General features: G+C 34.3%; 1 protein-coding gene and 1 non-coding gene across 4 annotated transcripts in view; both read right to left on the bottom strand.

Moving 5' to 3' along the window:
• Window positions 1–1,467: 1,467 nt before the first annotated feature.
• Window positions 1,468–19,058, bottom strand: part of Lrch2 (leucine rich repeats and calponin homology domain containing 2) — a 75,711-nt gene continuing 58,120 nt past the window's right edge. For 2 of the 3 annotated variants that reach the window (XM_028773871.1, XM_028773870.1), the window contains 7 exons: window positions 15,929–15,973; window positions 12,608–12,658; window positions 10,056–10,113; window positions 9,194–9,306; window positions 8,893–9,030; window positions 8,658–8,735; window positions 1,468–4,153 (listed from right to left, as the gene is read on the bottom strand). In XM_028773871.1, coding sequence (XP_028629704.1) covers window positions 4,034–4,153; window positions 8,658–8,735; window positions 8,893–9,030; window positions 9,194–9,306; window positions 10,056–10,113; window positions 12,608–12,658; window positions 15,929–15,973 — 603 coding nt within the window. In that variant the 3' untranslated portion in view covers window positions 1,468–4,033. The remainder of the gene's footprint in view (window positions 4,154–8,657; window positions 8,736–8,892; window positions 9,031–9,193; window positions 9,307–10,055; window positions 10,114–12,607; window positions 12,659–15,928; window positions 15,974–19,058) is intronic. The other variant, XM_028773872.1, reaches the window with a different exon arrangement.
• On the bottom strand, window positions 12,128–12,256 carry LOC114626496. Its single transcript, XR_003712248.1, has one exon. It is a non-coding gene; the product is annotated as a small nucleolar RNA SNORA35 (small nucleolar RNA).

Below are 19,058 nucleotides of genomic sequence, written 5' to 3'. Positions count from 1 at the left end.
ATATGTTAATCACTTTTTAATCAGGTTTCATTTTAATAATTTTCAAATGACTTATTTATGAAATTTCTATCCTTAACTACTTTTGTTAGAATTGCCATAACTTATAAACTGTTCATTATGGAATTCTCATTCTAAACTGTAGATTTTTCCAAAACAGCAAGATTTCATTATGCTACAAAGCTTTAACCCTGGTCCTTCCAGTAAACACCTGGGTACACACTCTATTGTGCAAACACTAAGCTATCTAAAATTGTAAGTATAGGGGTAACTTTTATGTTTAAAATACAAAAAAAAGAAGGTATACTTTAAAACACATGGCTTTGATATGTCTCATTTTATCAATTATAGCAGCTACGTGGGTATTTACACATCAATCTTATGTACAACAATAATCTCATGCACAGTAACACATGTCCTTCGGAGGTCTCCATCCAGTGATATACATGCTTATTTATTCGAGGACCGACCATTCAATACAGAATATCAAAACTATAGAGGAAGTAGGCCTAGTGCTTGCTAAAGCTCATTAAAAATTCTGTGATAAACTTGGAATACCTTTAAAAAATCTTTTTATCAAATAGTTATTTACTTAAGTACTCATTGAAATTTGCACGTTTAAGGTAACTATGGCAATTTTGTCTTCAACAGCATTTGGCAATACATAAATGCATGAGTGGATTATACCAATGAGCAACAATGCCCAGTTAAATATGAGTATTTTTAGAAAACTTACAATTGGATGCAAAAGAATAAATTTGCTATGACACAGGCCAAAGGCAATTTGGTCATAGATGAAAGCACTAAAAACTACAATAAAATGATCACATATTGGCCTACTCTATATGTAGTTTTAAATGAGGTTTTCTCTTATAGTTGTCATACAGAGAGCTGACATCATACATTTGTAACATTAGTTTGTAATGACAACTTAGTATAACACCTTTTAAACCAAATTTTATACTTTCAAAAAATTGAAAATAACATAGTATAAAGGAAATCAGGACTCTTAAAACAATCTACTTCAATGTTGGCTGAGTTACTTTCTGTTGTCCTTTAATTTTTCAGATGTAATCTCATTGTCAGGCTATCCTTAAACTGCCAGGTTCAAGAGATGCTCTCACTTCAGACTCCCTAGGAGGTCTAGGTGTGCCACCATGCCCATCTAAAACTGTTACTATGAATATATTATCAAATGTTTTCTCTTTTTTTAGCTCATTTAATCTGTGTGTGGCAATGATATACCAAGGTGCACATGTGGAGCTGAACTACACGAGTCTCCACAAATCAAAGGACCATTTGCAAGAATCAGTTCTCATCTGCTACCATGTGGGTCTTGGGAATGGTTGCCAGGCTTCACAGCAAGCACTTTTACTCACTGAGCAACACTGCCAGACCACAGACACAAACTATCAGAGGGTAATAGTGATAGTGAGAGAGACGATAGAAAGAAGAAAATGAGATACAGGCTTAGATTTTTTTCATTCAATTTTATCCACAGTTTGCATCGGTAATATACATTTAGTGTTCCATTTATTTTTAAATGCATCAGAAAATCAATTATGATAAATCTGTGACTAATACAAACATTTCTGAATTCTTCAAAAAATTCAGTTAGAAAAGTCATTAAACTAGCATTCTATAAAGATAATTATTAAACAAATGGTTATGCATTTTTACTCATTTCAATTCAAACATATCCAACATCACTTCTTTCTTGTGCCATATGGTCATAAAGTTTAACAGAAGGAGCCATCTAATGATATTTTGGGCCAATAAAATATTCTTTGATTATTCAATCCTCCTCAAATCACAAAACCACCCAAATAATGATAATGATTCTTAAATCAATAATTGATGAAGTAAATATATGTCATAAAAACATTTAGCATAAAATTTACACTTAAAAACTACTAACAAATATATCAGGGTCTTGGTATCAATTTGTCACTGTGAACTATGCTGAAAAACTGCCTTAGAAGTGATGTTGTTATTGCCTTTTGGCACAATAGTTGAACTGCTGTGTTAAGAACCTCAAGGGGACCCATCTTGAAAACAATTTGTATTCGTTATAAAGAAGGAGCACCAAAGTTGTGGTGTGTTTTCTCTTTTAAGGTAATAGTTAACTGACAAGTGAAATGTAGTAAAAGAATTGTCTAAAATATCACAACTATTTCAATAATAAGAAAGCATGAAACTACTTGGAAAGTAATACAGGATTAATCAATAAGAGCAATTCTATAGCACAATAACCATGAGAGAAGTATGAATGATTGTTTTGGTTGTTAAAAGTTTTTAAATTTGTAATGCTGTCAACTGTCAAGGTTAAAAATTCATTGACTAAGGTACTTACTAAATTACCTATGTTATCCAAATTTTCACTAAAGAGATTCATTATGTTATTGGGAATATTTTCAGATCCAACTATTTAGTTATAACTAATTTGATCAAATATTTAAATAATAAATTATTAATAATTTAATTATTAAAACTTACAGTATAAAAAGCTTTGACTCTTTAATAGTTCCAATTTGACTTCTGGGGAATGTAAAAACACATCTGTATTCTGAAGCCAAGATCTAAATGTATGGCTTCAGAATGCCTGACCAAAAAAAGTAGATTTAGTCCTAAAACCAATCCTTACCATAGTATTTGGCACATGACATTTTACATTTTATAAATGCCCTTTGAAATATCCTAGACCAACATTTTTATTAAGTTGCATCCATATTAAGAGGTAATAAGTGCAAATAATCACACAGTTAAGAAATGATATTTGCTTGACTACTACAAAGGTGAATATGAAGGCTCTTCTAGAGGAAACTGAGTTAGTCATCACAGTAATGTTTTGGAAAAATTCCTGTGTTAGTATCACCATAAGTTTATCCATCTCCAAATCAAGCAAGGACTTTATTGAACGTACTATTCCATGAACCAGACTGCACTTAATTCAACATCGAGTTACTTGAGGGCCATAAGGTATACATGCTACAGAAAGGGCCAGATTTTGAATCAAAACCTCTTTCTTAATGGCCACTTTCTGAATATGGAAGGCAGCACTGATGTACTGAATGTTCCGATAAGTTATATGAACTCATAACAGATGCATCCAAACGTCCTTGACAATTAGCACTTCCCTAGCTTTCCAAAGCCTTACTGCTTTGTGTAACGTTCTCAACACAGAAATAAAATACTCTTAAGATAAAATGATTTAAACGGTGACTATGGTTTTGCAAAATTAAATAGCATAAATTAAGCATATTAACATTTTTGACAACATGAAATAACCAATTCAAGGGAAACTGCAATGGATTAACTAAGAAACCACCAATGTGAGGCACATTTAAATCCTCACATATTACTGACCATACAAAACCTACCAAAATATTTAAAAATTCCATTGATTCTATTAATACATAAAAAGAAATTGCAAAAATGCTTAAGACTATTTAAGATTCATCAATTACACAGGCACTTCACATGTAAACAACCTACAGTATAACTGAAAATATTTTGGCACCAACTGATAATACTAAAAGAATTGAATAATGCCAGGGTTTTGATTTTTCTACTCATTTTTCTAGGAAACAAAGACAAAATATTGAAGAGGTTGTGTCTAAGCTACAAGTATATGAAATAACTCAAATATAGAATTGTTTTCCTAAAATATGTTTACTTTACCTAGATGTTTACTAGTATACAGTGATGTAAAAATATTCAACTTAATGTGATTGTTAAACTAAAAGTATGTTTTCAATTTTATAACAATTTGCATTCTGAAAATTTATCAAGGTTACTGAGTCACAAAATAAAAGAAGAACTTTAATTTATCAAAAACTCTTATTAAATTAATCCAAATTTTCCTCCAAAAATTGCTTGGACAACACAGAGTTTATATCTGATATCTTATTAAAATTAAAAAAAAAGAAACCTAAGGCAAACTGTTTTTACTGGACATTCTTCTTCAGGATTTTGAGATAACTGAAATCATTTCAAATACATGAAATTATACACGTATATTGTTTTTAATGTCACATCAAGCCATAGAAAGCTGAGATGCCTTTGTAGTAGGTAATTCAAGCAGGGCCTGAACTGTGACACCAACTTTCACAAGACCTCGCTCTTCCAAAATATGGTGAGGCAAGCAGAGTCTCTCCTGGGGAAAGAGAAAAAGATATCTGAATGTTCACACATTTTTTAGTAGTTGAATAAAATGTTGAGTAAAAAACAGAGATTTTAAAATTATTGAGTTTTAAAATTATTTCTTTTATTTTCTGAAATTATTGCAATGTTTCCCTGTTCTCATTCCTCCATTGCAACCTCTCCTATACCCCTCTCTTCAATCAAACACAAATGACATTAATAAAAATAATTTATTAAATAAATTTTTTAAATTTATTTATTTATTTATTTATTTATTTATTTAATGTATATAGATGTTTTGTCTGTGTGTATGTCGGCATAGCAAAAGAGGGCATCAGATCCCATGGGACTACAGTTAGAGATGATTGTGAGCTGCCATGCGAGTACTAGAAATGGAACTCAGGACCTCTGGGGGAAAAGTCAGCGTTCTTAACTGCTGAGCCATCTTGTAGACCCAAGAGCCAGGTCTTTTAAATATGCTTTCTCTTCAAACTCAGGTAAATGATACATTAATTCCACATTTTTCCTTTTATATATTGCAATATAAAATATGGATAGATGTGGCACAAATTTTCTTATCCTATCTATTTGCAGTAGGAGGCATATGATTGTATAGGGAAAAGGGAGGCAGAACTAAGGGTGGCAGAGAGAGAGAGAAAGAGAGAGGAAGGGAGGGGAAAAGGGAGGGAGGGAGGGAAGGGAGGAAAGAGGGAGGGAGAGAGGGAGGGAGGGAGGACTGGGGCAAGCTATAGAGAGTAGCTCAGCAGAACCAGCTCAGGAGCTCCAGCTCTGCTGGAAAGATAGCCTAGATGAGGACACCTGGCTGGGGCCAGGCAGCCAGCCAGTGGATCCTACATTAGTGCAGGAACATGGTGGCTAAGCTGGAAGCCAGCCAGCCATGTCTTTTCTAATACCTCCCACTACTTAGATTCATATCTTCTAGGAAGAAAGGGATTATAGAGATTACCTTGGTCATTAATGCCATTGTTTTACACACAAACATTTCTCTATTCAGAGTTACGGAATAAGTCACCATTATCCAGTCTCTACTGTCCTACAAGTGCCTCTCATGTATCTTCCCACTGAAGTTGCTCTGGTCAAATGGTGCACATATATATTTAACTACTTTGTTAAATCTATCTTTAAAGCGTTTTACTTGAAACCTTCTCCCTGTTTGGTTTTCTATGACACAAACCTGTTTAGTTCTTCAACTTAACCTACAGTTGTCTGTCCTAAGCCTCTTCTAATGTCCTAAATATTTCCAAGCATGCTATTCATTTTTCTCTTTGTTACTACAGTGCTCCTTAGTATTCTCTGTGATCATTTTAACTCTCAGTTCCACTCCAAATCCCTAGTCTTTATTTCCACTAACAGCACATCAAATAAATTCCAATGAGCCACGGCCAAATGTTTTATGGATACATCAAAATCAACATGTCCATGACAAAACGGCTTTTATAAGTAAGCCTGAGTTTTTTGGATTTTGTATCTCAGTCATTTGTCAAACCACATTGATACAAAAGTCTAACAGCTTTCACCTTCTTCTGTAATGAAATTATTATTCACTGAATAATACTAAATATATCTAAAAGCACTTTTAAAAATGACTTTTTAATCCCAGCTCTTGGGAGGCAGAGGCAGGCAAATTTCTGAGTTCGAGGCCAGCCTAGTCTACAGAGTGAGTTCCAGGACAGCCAGGGCTATACAGAGAAACCCTGTCTCGAAAAACAAAAAACAAACAAAAAAAGAAACAAAGAAAAATGACTTTTGCATCTCAGTATACATTACTACATTTGGTGCTACTGAAGTATTTTAATCAAATGTTTAACTAATCAATTAAGCTGGTATTATAAAAAGAAGTAAGTTTCAAAGTAAGGACAACACTTCTCTCCTCAGAAACTACAAAAAGAACAAATCATAATTGTGATGGTTTGCATATACATGGCCCAGAGTGTGGCACTATTTGGAGGTGTGACCTTGTTAGAGTAGGTGTGTACCTGTGGAAGTGGGCTTAAGACCCTCATCTTAGCTGCATAAAAGTCAGTCTTCTAGCAGCCTTCAGATGAAGATGTAGGACTCTCACCTCCTCTTGCATCATGGCTGCCTGAACTCTGCCATGCTCCTGCCTTGATGATAATGGACTGAACCTCTGAACCTGTAGGTCAAGCCCTATTAAATGTTGTCCTTATAAGAGTTGCCTTGGTTGTGGTGTCTCTTCACAGCAGTAAAACCCTAACTAAGACAATAATCAATGCCGAACAAGAAGAAAATGACCAAGAAATAAGACAAGAGGAAGAAAGTGGAGTGGGGAGCTGTACTTCAAACAATAGCATCACCAAAGTCCAAGCATGGGCTGGACCTAGAATCACTGCCCCCCCCCACAAATATGTAGCATATGTGCAGCTTGGTCTTTATGTAGGTTCCCAACAACCGTAGCAGGGGCTGTCCCTGTCTCTGATGTGTGCCTGTGGCTAACTGGGCTGCCTTGTCTGGCCTCAGTGGAAGAGCATGTGCCTAATCCTGTAGTAACTTGATGTATCAGGGTAGAATGATATCTTGGGGGGGGTGGTACCTCTTCTGGGAAGGGTTGGGGGAGGAGCTATATATGTTAGTGGGAACTCAGAGGACAGGGAGTGCTGTGATTGAGATGTAAATTAATTAATTAATTAATGGAAGAAAAATGGCTATACTAAGTGAAAACTGGGAATGAGAGGATCAACCATATTATCTCATTCCATTTACATGAAACCTTAGGAAATGTGAAGTGGTGATACTGATAGAAAGTAGATTAGTGATTATCTCAGGAAGCACGGTTTCCAGAAAAACATGAGAAAAGTTGGGGATCTAAGTTGTGCTGATGATTTCAACGATGCATGGTTAGATCAATAATTTTTATGGCTGGAGATGTATGCTAGTGGGAAATGGAGTATTAAGTTAGAATTTCAGAATTTTTAAAAAGGCATAAAAGTATCAAATTTCATGTTTTTTATTTATGTATAGCTTATTTTATATTGATATCACCTCAATAAAGTTAAAAATCAGAAAATGTCCATGTGACGCTTATTATGTATTGATATCACCCCAATAAAGTTGCTGAAAAATCAGAAAATGTCCCAGAGCAAAGAAATAGTAAAATAATTACATAGTATTATATCTTCAAAGTTCAGGAAAAAAGTAAATGGAAACTAAATATAAAACTCTTAAATTCCTAAAACAACATTTTTTATTTACTTTTTTTACACTCCAAATTTTATTCTCTCCCTCATCCAACTTCCGACTGTTCCACATCCCATACTTCCAATCCACCCTGTGTCTCCACGAGTCTGTCCCCAGCTCCTACAAAATCATGGAATATCATGTAATAATACCTGCTAGGGAAAACTCCAAAGGTAAACTTTTTAAGGCATCATATAGATATCACAAATAGTAAGAAAACAGAAAGCATGCAATTAGCCAAGTACACATGGATTCATTGTTTCTTTTTAAAAAATAAATTGGGTCTGTTCGGTTGAGGTAAAATTCAACCTGATGACAAGTTAAAGATGTCACCATTTAAAAGAGAGCAGAGCACAAAATAATTGAGATTTCAGAGGGTCACTCTCCTCAGTAGTCATGTTAACGTTAGGTTTATGAAGTCCTCAAGATTGGCAACAGTTTGATTATACATTTTAATATATTAACAATATTGATTTTTGATTTTGTAATAGTGCAATTATTTTTGCAAAATACAAGCCAATTCATACTCATTTCAAAGTTTCTCCATTACAAATACTATCATATTTTATTTTTATACCTATATTTACCTATCTTTTAAAGTTTTATGTGCATTGCTGTTTTGCTTACATGTATGTCTCTGTGATGGTGTCATATCCCCTGGAACTGTAGTTACAGACAGATGTGAGCTGCCATATGGGTGCTGGGAACTGAATCTGGGTCTCCAGGAAGAGCAAGCAGTGCTCTTGAGTACTGAGCTGTCAATACAGCCCTGTACCAAAATTTTTCATTTGATAGTTTCATTGTTTTTAATATAGTTATACTGTATTAGATGCAATTCAGAATCCATTCATGAACTTAGAAAGAAGAGCTGGAGTACAGTTCAGTGGTAGGATGTGTGCTTTGCAGGTATGAGGCCTTGGGTTAAATCGCCAGCATAACACTAAAGAACAACAAGGGGTCTAATGTCCTTCAGCAGAACACCAGCAAATAAATAACACCAATAATGCTGTCACAATTAAGCTGCAGTTCTCACAACTACATTCTGTGTTCTCAGTGATATCTACAATTAGCAAACAATTTCCATATAGGTAGATGCTTTACAAAGGCCTTCGTTAAAAGATTTAAAAACACTGTAATTGTGTGTGTGTGTCTGTGTGTGTGTGGGGGGGGTGTAATAGAGGAACAAAGAGAAGATACTCAAATTTGTATTCACAAAATGTTATTCATCCCTCACTATGAAGATTATTCTATTTTCCTTGTGATAGATTAATAGTTAAATGACAACTTTGTCGGATAATTACCTGCGAAACACCCAACTTTTTGCAAGCATCAAGAAAATTTTCTACATTTCTTCGACATTTTGCCATGCTCAGCTTGGGCTGTGAAGTAAGAGAAGAAAAACACACATCATAAGTATTCTTCTAAAAGAACTTAGTTGATATTGAAAACTGTATTTGTTTATGGGCGTTATTTAAAGACAGTATTAAGAATTTGTATTTTCCTTTGGAAAACCAGTAATCTATTGACACTACTTACCACTGCAGGTGACGGTACGTGAATACTAGCTACAGAGCGTGGCCTTATGTGATTGGCCAAATGGCAAAGAACAACTCCATCCATCAGTGCAGCTCCTATATCATCAGGCAAAATGACTTTTAATCTGGATTCAAGATTCTATAAAGAAATGAGGATAAATTGCAGATATCTTATGTAAACATGGTATGCCTTCATATTATTATTTATATGATCAAAAATTGAATGGACATTTAGAATTAAATCAATATACTTTATGAATTCGCTGAATTAAACCCATTTCTGCAAGGCCAATGTGACTCACATTGCGAAGCTGCCGTATCTGTTCACGCTCTTCCCTTAAATGCTCCATCTTTCTTCTCATTGTAAAACCTGGATCTGCTGCCCCGTATTCTTGACGAGATGCACGGCTGAAGGCTGTATACAAATAGAAATTCCCTAACATTTTATAAAGATAACACAAAGACCAACCACCCATAGAGAAATGTATGATCAAAAGCACAAGTACAGAATTACAAAAGATGCTATTAATAATGCATTTAAACATTTTAATTATATGTAAATGATCTTTAGTGACATAATATAAAATCAACAGGCAACAAAAGTGCACTGACTTCTTCTATTATTTACATATGTTCTTATTTGACCATATGTTATAGGAAACTTATGACCCAGGTTAAAAGGGATGATTGAACAAATGATAGCCTTCTGCCTCAAAAGAAAAAAAGGAAATTATTCTAGAAGGTCAACATGGTTATTTGGGAATAAAACCATCATTCAATACCTTGCCAAGTAAGATGGATCTATTTTCTTTTGGGCATGCAAAATGAAAAAGATTCCTGTTTTAAACCTCAATCTAATGGAGTGCTATAATTCCCGAGTGTTTGTCTGCTGGCAGAGGGCACATTCTAACAGCAGTCACAGCAGAGAAGAAATAAGACTGCAAGATACCTAAGGCAGGAATGAGGTTACAGGAGCTCGAAGAAATGGGAAAGAAGTGATGATGGGGATTGTAAAGGCAAAGAAGATCAAGAGAAAACTGCCTTTAGAAGAGGGAAAAGAAGCTTTGAGTATACAAAATTATGGATTCCAATGCATTTAAGCTGTGAAACTCTAGATTCAACGTAGACAACAAATTTTATTTAAAAACTATACTATATATTTACCTGATCTAGGCTTCAAGCCAAAGGGACCATGGGAAAAGCCATCAGACCTGTCATATTCCTAAGGAAAAAAAAAAACAACAAGAGGAAAACTTTTGATGTTTCAAAGCTATCATGGTACTTATTCATACCCGCTTCAATTTTGAGATTTATTTCCAATGTTTCCATGAAAAAGGCAACCTCGATTTCAATTCAAGCTGATATGTTAACTTTTTTAAAATTCAATAAATATTGCTAAGTTACCTGGGTATGGATTTTTTTAATTTTCCTTTAATTTTTTAAAAGAAAATAAGTTGTGTGTGTGCATGTGTGTGTGTGTGTGTGTGTGTGTGTGAGAGAGAGAGAGAGAGAGAGAGAGAGAGAGAGAGAGTGTGTGTGTGTGTATGTGTGTGTTGGGGGACAGGGAGAGGGACAGAGGAAGTCAGAAGACAACTGGGGGCAGTCACTTCTCTATTTCATCCATGTATGTCCTTGTAACCAAACTGAGTTGGTCCAGCTTGGTGGCAAAAGCCCTTACCCGGTGAAGTGGTTCACTAGCCTAGAATCTTATAGAAAGAAAAAAGCAAGGCAAACAAACAAACAAAAAAAAAAAACAAAAGGGAAGACCATTAACAAGGTGTGATAGATTTTTTTTTTTTAAAAAGAATCCGGTTAGTCTGTAAAGTAATGAAGCACACTTCAATTAAAAGATTTATTAACATGGACTCTGTATCTACTACTAACTTGACACTTAGCAGGAGAACGCTTGAGGCCAATCGTCATATTTACATGATCAGGGGATTCAGAATATATGCTAATAAAGAACTATGTCTTCCATCTGAATGCACATTATTTCAAAGTGCTTCTGCAAGCTGTGGTGAGCTATGGATGTAAATAAATCAGCAATTGGAGTGAAAGGCTACGATGGATTTGTGGAAACATTTAATTTTAATGTGACGAATTCCATGAAATTGTTGTAAAAATTAAATGAGATTGAAAGTGCTTTCATATTTGTATGATTTATAAAATAAATCACTATAATTCACGGCAGTGATTTATTACTCTGGGTGATAACTCTGGGAAGCAGGTAGGGCCAAAACCTCAGCTACTTCTCTGTCATTTACTGACTAGACAAATTGGGAAAGTAACTGGTCTCTTTCACTACAAAATTATAAAAGTACACAAAACGGGACTATATTTATGTTTAGGGACTTTGTTAATGTGATATACAAACAGGCTTTACCATTTTCTTTTCACGTGAAATTGAAGCAGTCAGAGTTCTGCCAGGTGTCTGAATCTTCTCTAGATATACTAAGCAGCTCAGTGGAGCTACAGTGCACGTGGCCATCATCCTATCCGTCTATAGCCTTATGTGCTGCCCCCACTAGTTTGGTTAATTTGTTATGAATTCCTGAACAAGAATTCCATTAATCCAAACCCAAGCAAAAATTATAAAAGAAATATAACTTATCTGGAAAAAATGACATTAATACATAACCTGGTAGACACAGACCATAATATCATAAATCAACTATACAAACCCAGTGGTAGTCATGTCTACCTCTACCTTTGTTATAACTTACAGAGAAAGGATTTACAAAATCATGCAACTATGACTAATTTTAGGGTATCCTAATTTAAATTGTTCCCTAACACCATGAGTATCATTTTTCTTTCCATATAATTTAGAAATGTGTTTATTAAATGCATGCTTAGAGCTATAGAAGTTTTATAATACAAACTACACAAACTAATACAGAATGAAACCTAGCTTTCTAAAAATATAAATAAATCCACTTACATATAATGAGATTACATGATCAAATTTATACAATGAATTCAGATCAATCAAACAGTTTAAGACCTAAATTCACCAAATGAACTGTCATTTTCCTGCTGATGAAAATGTACTGTAGCATACTAAATAAACTAAGTGAGGTACTATTTAAAATGCTCTAGATTTATTGTTGCAAAACAATAGATTAAAGTAAAAGAAATAGTTATTCAAACCACCAGAGTATCTGAACAAACTGTTAAAAATTACGATTTTCATATACTAGCTCTCCCCTTGTGCTTTAGATTTAATATGCCAGCAAGAATGTAACCTCCTGTCGATAGGAACAATCCACTGCAGGATTGTTTCTCGTGGAAAAAGGACATTTCTTTTGCATTGTTTTCAGACCGAACTGGTTACAAGAAAAACCAAAGGCCATTGCACAATGCTTACAGGAAATTTTCAATTAAAATTCCAAAGCCATTGTTAAGATCTACCACTTATTTTAAAACGTAGAGAGATGAGAAAGCATATATCTCATAAAGTGACTTACGTTCTGTGATGTAGACATATGTTCCACAGAAAACCACAAATGAGTGTAATTTACTAGGAATATTGATACAAAGGAATGATATTCATAATTTTTTACAGACAAGACTTGTACAAAGTAATCAACTACAGATTTTTTAAAGTCAATAAGTTTCTTTATAAAATTAAAAATAAGACATGTTTTGAGTAAGGAAGCAAGGAAAAACTCTTTGGAAAACACAGAAAAGATACAAATCATTAAAATAACTTGTACCTCAGATGATACCGGAGACTGTGGTGACATATGAGCATTATCACTCTCTTGCTAAAATATAAAAATAAAAACATGAAAGATGAAATTAAAATACACAATGATGATTTTAACATACAAAAGGACAATGGAAGACTGTTCCTATAAAACATCAAAGGAGGAATTGACAATGTACAATCTAGAACCTTGCCACTTAAAGGTTGTTGGTGAACTACAATACAAGTATTCTCGGGGAATTTGCTATACAGGAATGATCTCTGGCTCCAACTAATAATGAATCAGATTCTATATAAGAAACCCTAATTATTTATAAATATTTTATAGAACCAGAACTACAATCTAGACCCAGTAGATAAGATGTATAAGCATCTGAGACCCATCAATGAAAGCTGGCAAGAGGTCATCATAGTTAATAAGAAACTATCTGGAAGATAATGTATATTAGTATAAGTAGAATACTATTTACAAAGAATTTAATTGAATAAAGACAATAAAGGGTTCGTGGTTTTTAAATAAATATTCTAATGCTAAACTAATGAAAAAATTTTGACATTTAACCTGGAAGATGAATACCACATAAAACAAATATTCATTTGACAGATGACAACTGGTCACCTACTATGTCAAATAATGTTCTACACACTAAGAATAAGGAAATTTGGTAAAATACCATCCTTAGAGAATGTCTTAGTATAGAGAGAAGATTAATGTGAATAGTTATTAGATCATTCCGAGTCTCTGTACAGCCCAGTAGGGAATCCCAAAGAAACTGGAGGAAAGGAAGGGATGCTGAAAAAAGGTAACTTTATTGAGAAAGTAACAAGTCAGTAAAAAAAAAAAAAACTAAGTAAATCAAAAAAGATAAGAACAAAGACACAGAGCAATAACTTTTTTAAAACAACAAAAAGAAAAAGATGACTGCAAATGTTCCTGTGGATGACAAAGGTGAAAGGAGGGCAAGCTGTGAGTTTCTGCTGCTATGGCTACCAGGGACTTTATTTTTAAATGTCAAAGAATTTACTTTTAAGGCATGGGTGAAACTGAAGGTTTCTAAACAAAGGAATTGGCTTCTTGTATTTTCGTGTGTTTGCAGTCTGAAAGCAGAAGAATGGACTAAAGAGAGAAGAGTGGTGGGAAAGACATTTCAGTGTTTGTAGTATAATCATAGGGACAGGAGTTGGAATACTCAGCCCCTACTTACAATGGTGAACCTGATGGCATGTCTTGTGATCCCAGCAATGAGAAGGCAAAGAGGGTGAATCTGTGATCTCACAGACCAGCAAGCCTATCTGGGAGATTCAGATTCACTAACAGACACTATCTCAAAAAAGGAGGTTGAAATGGACGAAGGAAGACACTGGAAGGTGACAAAGGGCACACAGACAGACAGAGAGACAGACAGACAGACAGACAGACAGACAGATAGATAGATAGATAGATAATATAAAGACAGAAAGGCAAGGAAGCCATTTTAGGAAACAAGCAAAAAAGACCAAAGATGTATGACAAGGAAGCAAATATGAAAAAGAAGGTGGGGTGTGGGTGTGTAGATAAAATATTTCAGTGCCTAAAATTAAGTAAGAGAGAGTGGGTTTCAATAATGGATTAGATATCGACACAAGTGGGGGAAAAGTGACAGTGAAAAGGCAGGGAGCACAGCCACAGTAAACCTTTAGCTTGGAGTTCACAGAATGTTTTCTGTAGAAGGCTAGATAGTAAACATTTTAGACATATGGTCTAAACTGCCATTAGGATGGATAGGCATCTATAGGTAAATGATTGCAGTCCTTTTGTATTTACATTTCAATTACAAGCATAGCAAGTGGGCTAGGTTTGACTCTGGGCCACCTTGACAACTTCTGCTTTGTCTAGAAGGAAGATACTGATTTCATAAAGTAGTTATCAATTCAGCCTTCAGTGACTTTAAATGGAAAACTCTTAAACATATCATATCACACACACACACACACACACACACCAATTAAATCTGAACATCTGGGAGTAAGATCCAGCCATCAGTATTATTTTAAAACTTACCATGGCTTTCAATGTGCAACCGAGGTTAAAAATGACTGCATAAATTTAAAAAGCAAGTTTGTTTGAAGCAAATGTGGAAAAACAGATAAATGTATTGGACCCTTAGGTGAGAAACTTAGATTTTAAGGAACTACAAAGGACGTCACATTACAACAAGTGCCTAAGGCTCAATAGTAAGTATGGATTAGAAACATAAACTAGGGGTGACCATCAGGTACACTGGCATTAGTCACCGAAATTCTGAGCACTGACAACAGAACTTTAGAGTGCATACAGTGGATTATGACATAGGGAGGAATGAGATGTCAAAGAGATTGTAAAGTTCAGTGGAAAGCCAGCAGCAGGCATACAGGAACTGACTGAGGTCATGAGCAGCAACATACTAGGAAATACACCTACGCAAAACTTGCCTTCAGATATGTCACAAGTGCTAATACTAAGATAGGTAGTTGGAAGCTTTGGAAACAACTGCTTTTTTTTCCAGTCTCCATAAATACTATTTGATAGGACATGGAAAGAAAACAGTTTTTGAGTTAGGCAAAGGTAATTAATATAGATCTTTTTGCCCTGTGTAATTTAATTTCACATGCCCTGCCAAGTACTAAACATCAAATTGGCTATCAATTTTCCCAACCAAATATACACATAAATTGGAGATTTTGGTTATGAAATATTGTTTCTGCAGTAGTGCAGCAGAAACCGTGTAATAATGCGAAATGGGTAAAAACTTGAAATTGAAAACATCTGAACGGAATTTGTGAAGAAAGTTCTTTTAAAAACTTAGATCTAATCTGTCAAGAGGTAAAAGGGATTTCTTCCAAAAACTGACAACATGACTTCAAGTTTAATACCTAGAATCCAAGAGGAAAGGAGAGCAGAGACTCCTAACTGTTGTCCTCCAACGTCCACACATGCATGCTCTGGAACACACACCCGCACTTGTGCCCACACATCATACGCACAAATGCCCACTTTTGAAATAAAGTCTTAACATGCCATTTAGGAAAGTAAAGGTGGGAAATGATAACAAACAGAAACAGAAGGGTGACACAGTCACAGTAAACCATAAAGCTCTAAAACTATTTTAGAAATTGTGTTCCAGAATACACCAGAAATGAAATGATTAAATTAGTAACCATATGAAAATGCTCAGAAATTTTCATTATTGTAGGAAACACACGCTTTAAATCAATATCAAAGCAGTTGACAGCCGGGCTCCAATAACTATCACTGAGCCTACTAAATATGAAAGGAAATCTTTCAAATCAGCAACACCCTTTGTCTCACCTCCTCATTCTCATTGCTGCTTGAATTCTTCCTTGTTGACTTGTACTGAAAAACAATTCAAATGCATGGTTTATTTTTCCTTGAACACGCAAAATTTATATTTATAATGACACATAGGCTTATTGCTATATTGGTACTTTTAATAACTTATCTGCAGTAAAACTTACAGACATAGTCAGTTTAAACAGTTTTCCTATTCTCACATTCAATGCAGTGAGTGACACTGTTCCAAGGCCTCAAAATATGTCAAGTAGCATTTCCTTCCTAAGCCAGACCCATTTCCCATTCTCTCAGGGCTATCTTATAAAAGCAGCTATCAACCTGTGGGTTGTGAGTGGCTTGGAGGTCACATATAATATATCCTGCATATCACATATTTGCATTTTAATTGATAACAGCAGCAAATTAACAGTTATGAAATAGCAACAAAATAATGTTGTGGTTGAGGTCACCATAGCATGAGGAACTGTATTAAAGTGTGGCAGCATTAGGAGGTTGGAGAGTCTTTGCTTTTTCTAAGCTCACTGTGTTCAACAAGTCATCAAATCAACTATTTTGGCTAACCTCTTCTGAATTCTTAAAACTATCACCCTATCAAGGGTTCTTAGAATCTCTCATATGGTTTGTAATTTCACTATACTAAAACATTAGCAATTGTTTTAAGAAGCTGGGCTAGATAAGGTTCCTACTATCTCTTAAACTCTGAGTTCAATCCTTAGCACAACAAAAGAAGTAATCTACTGATTTCATGCTTAAAGAAACTATATTAAATGCATATGCCAACTTTCCAATGATAGTAATAGTACTGAAAGCTAACATTTAGAACTATTGTTTACTATATATCAGTATACATTATTTGTATTGAGAAGTTTAATCTTTATAACAACTGCATATAAATTATACATACTATTACCCCAATTTATTGTGAAATGTATAGATTATTCAATGTACATTATCTGACAATGTAACAAAGTGATACATTGTCAAATAAAACACTGTGTCAATCACTAGAATTCTTATTTTCTGATTCCTTACCAAAGTACATTTAATTCTTCTGCAAGTCAGTGGTAGAAACAGGAGCTCATAGAAGTTCCATCATTCAAAACTATTAACTCTCAGATCATGTTTCAAAATTTTTTACCTGATATTCAGTGTTCTATTTAATTGTCCCTCTTATGTAACTCTGTCTTTGATATCCCTTGGGAAAAAAATACTTGACATACCTAGTATCTCAGTCCCAAACTGAGGTGTATTAGGAATTACAGACGGGAGACATGTTCCTCTAATGCATTTTACAGACATGATTTAATAATGGACCATGAGCTCCAGGTTATGTATTTCTTTCAGTTTTGATGCTGAAGATGAAACCTATAATCTAAGCATACTAAGCAAGTTATCAAGGAGTTATACCCACAGTACTATATAATTTTTTTATTTTCCTGACAACACAGGAATAATTTGTTGATAGTTAATTTTTTATGCAATGTCCTAACACTGACATCTTCTGACAATTGAGAAGAACTACACATGCCCTTAAAGCATTTTTCAGTGACTGAAGATTATGTTTACACCTACTTTATTGCATAGGAAAAAAAGTGAAAGAAATGAACATTTACTGCGTGACGGTTCTCTAACCACTATTTCAGATATTTTCTCTCTTAGTAACTTTATAATATGATTGACACAGTAGAAGAAATGTGTCAGCCATTAAAACTAAAATAGTTAATAAACAAATAAAAGATGATTGTAAAGCAAGAAACACTTGTCTGTGATAAAGGCTTACTAATCCCTCAATTAACTTTAATTAATACAAAATATTTTTAAAACAACGAAACTGTTTAAATGTTAGTGTTTGTCATTTTCTATCAAGCTCTCCACAACACAAGAGAAACAGCATTGTAACGGCTTTGAATTCTAATTTCAATTGTATGATTAACAAACTACTTGAATTTCTGCGCCTTAATATACCTGTATGCAAACTAGAAATGATAACTTCATTTATGTTATTGAAGATTTTCTAAAGGGTAAACTGACTAATATGTGTAAATGTTCATGACAGTACCTGGCATGTGAAAATTCTGATACAATTGTTTGGATAAATATAATCAGTATGGTCTTGTTATATTAGGATAAAGGAAATCAAAGAAATGTCAAATATTGCTCCGAAATACAACATCAAAAATAATTTCATCAAACATCACCTATAAACATATTTTTATTCAGTGCTTTGCCAAGCTGCAAATGCTTCTGATAAAAGTGTTCTCGTTGGGATGACCTGCCCATTTCCTTCCTGTCTTTTTCATATGTGATTATCTCTCATATTGTTCAATTAACCAAAAACCAAGGTTCAAAAATAATCAATCAATAATTATTTGCCCAAAGTTAGTTTAATGTATTTAAGGTACTTGCTTAAACATACATTTTATTTTGATAATATGCTAATTTCAAACACATGTTGTTTTCCAATATATGAAAAAACATTAATATAAACAGAAGTACCAAATTCTACCAAACATACAAATACAAATAAATCCTATTTATTAGTGGCTTGAACTTGAAATAATGCGTAACTTAGCAGAGTACTATATGCTTGGATAAAACAATCACTATTTGGTGAGAAGAGGGTTTAGGGAAGTAGAGGATAGCACAGTTTGCTATTTGGGGTAAAGGACCAAGTTTGTGCTGCTTATATGAGTCAATTCCAAGAGTAAATGCTCACTAATATTAAAAACTATTCAGAATCCTAATGACTCACACCTGCAAATATAGAAGACTTAAAATACAGATAAATAATAATGCAATAGAAAGTTGAGATAATTCATATGGTCTCGCATTTTAATTTACCTTTACTAAAAGACCATCACAAGAAATCTACTGCATCAAGTGTAGTGATGCACACCTTTAATCCCAGCACTTGGGATGCAGAGGCATGTGGATCTCTGTGAGTTTGAAGTCAGCATGGTCTACATAGAGAGGTCCAGGACAATCAGGGCCAGATGTTTCACGTCCAAGACAGAAAGACCCTATCTCAAAGCAAATCTACTAATACAACACGAAAGTATGGACCAGTCTCCAACTACTTATTTATACAGACATGGTTTAAATGCTGTCTGAAAAGACTTCTGAACTA

Source organism: Grammomys surdaster, unplaced genomic scaffold (assembly GCF_004785775.1).
Source record: "Grammomys surdaster isolate TR1022 unplaced genomic scaffold, NIH_TR_1.0 236, whole genome shotgun sequence".
Taxonomy (NCBI): Eukaryota; Metazoa; Chordata; class Mammalia; order Rodentia; family Muridae; genus Grammomys; species Grammomys surdaster.
Note: the sequence above shows the minus strand (reverse complement) of the source record. Positions and strands in the feature narration are given on the sequence as shown.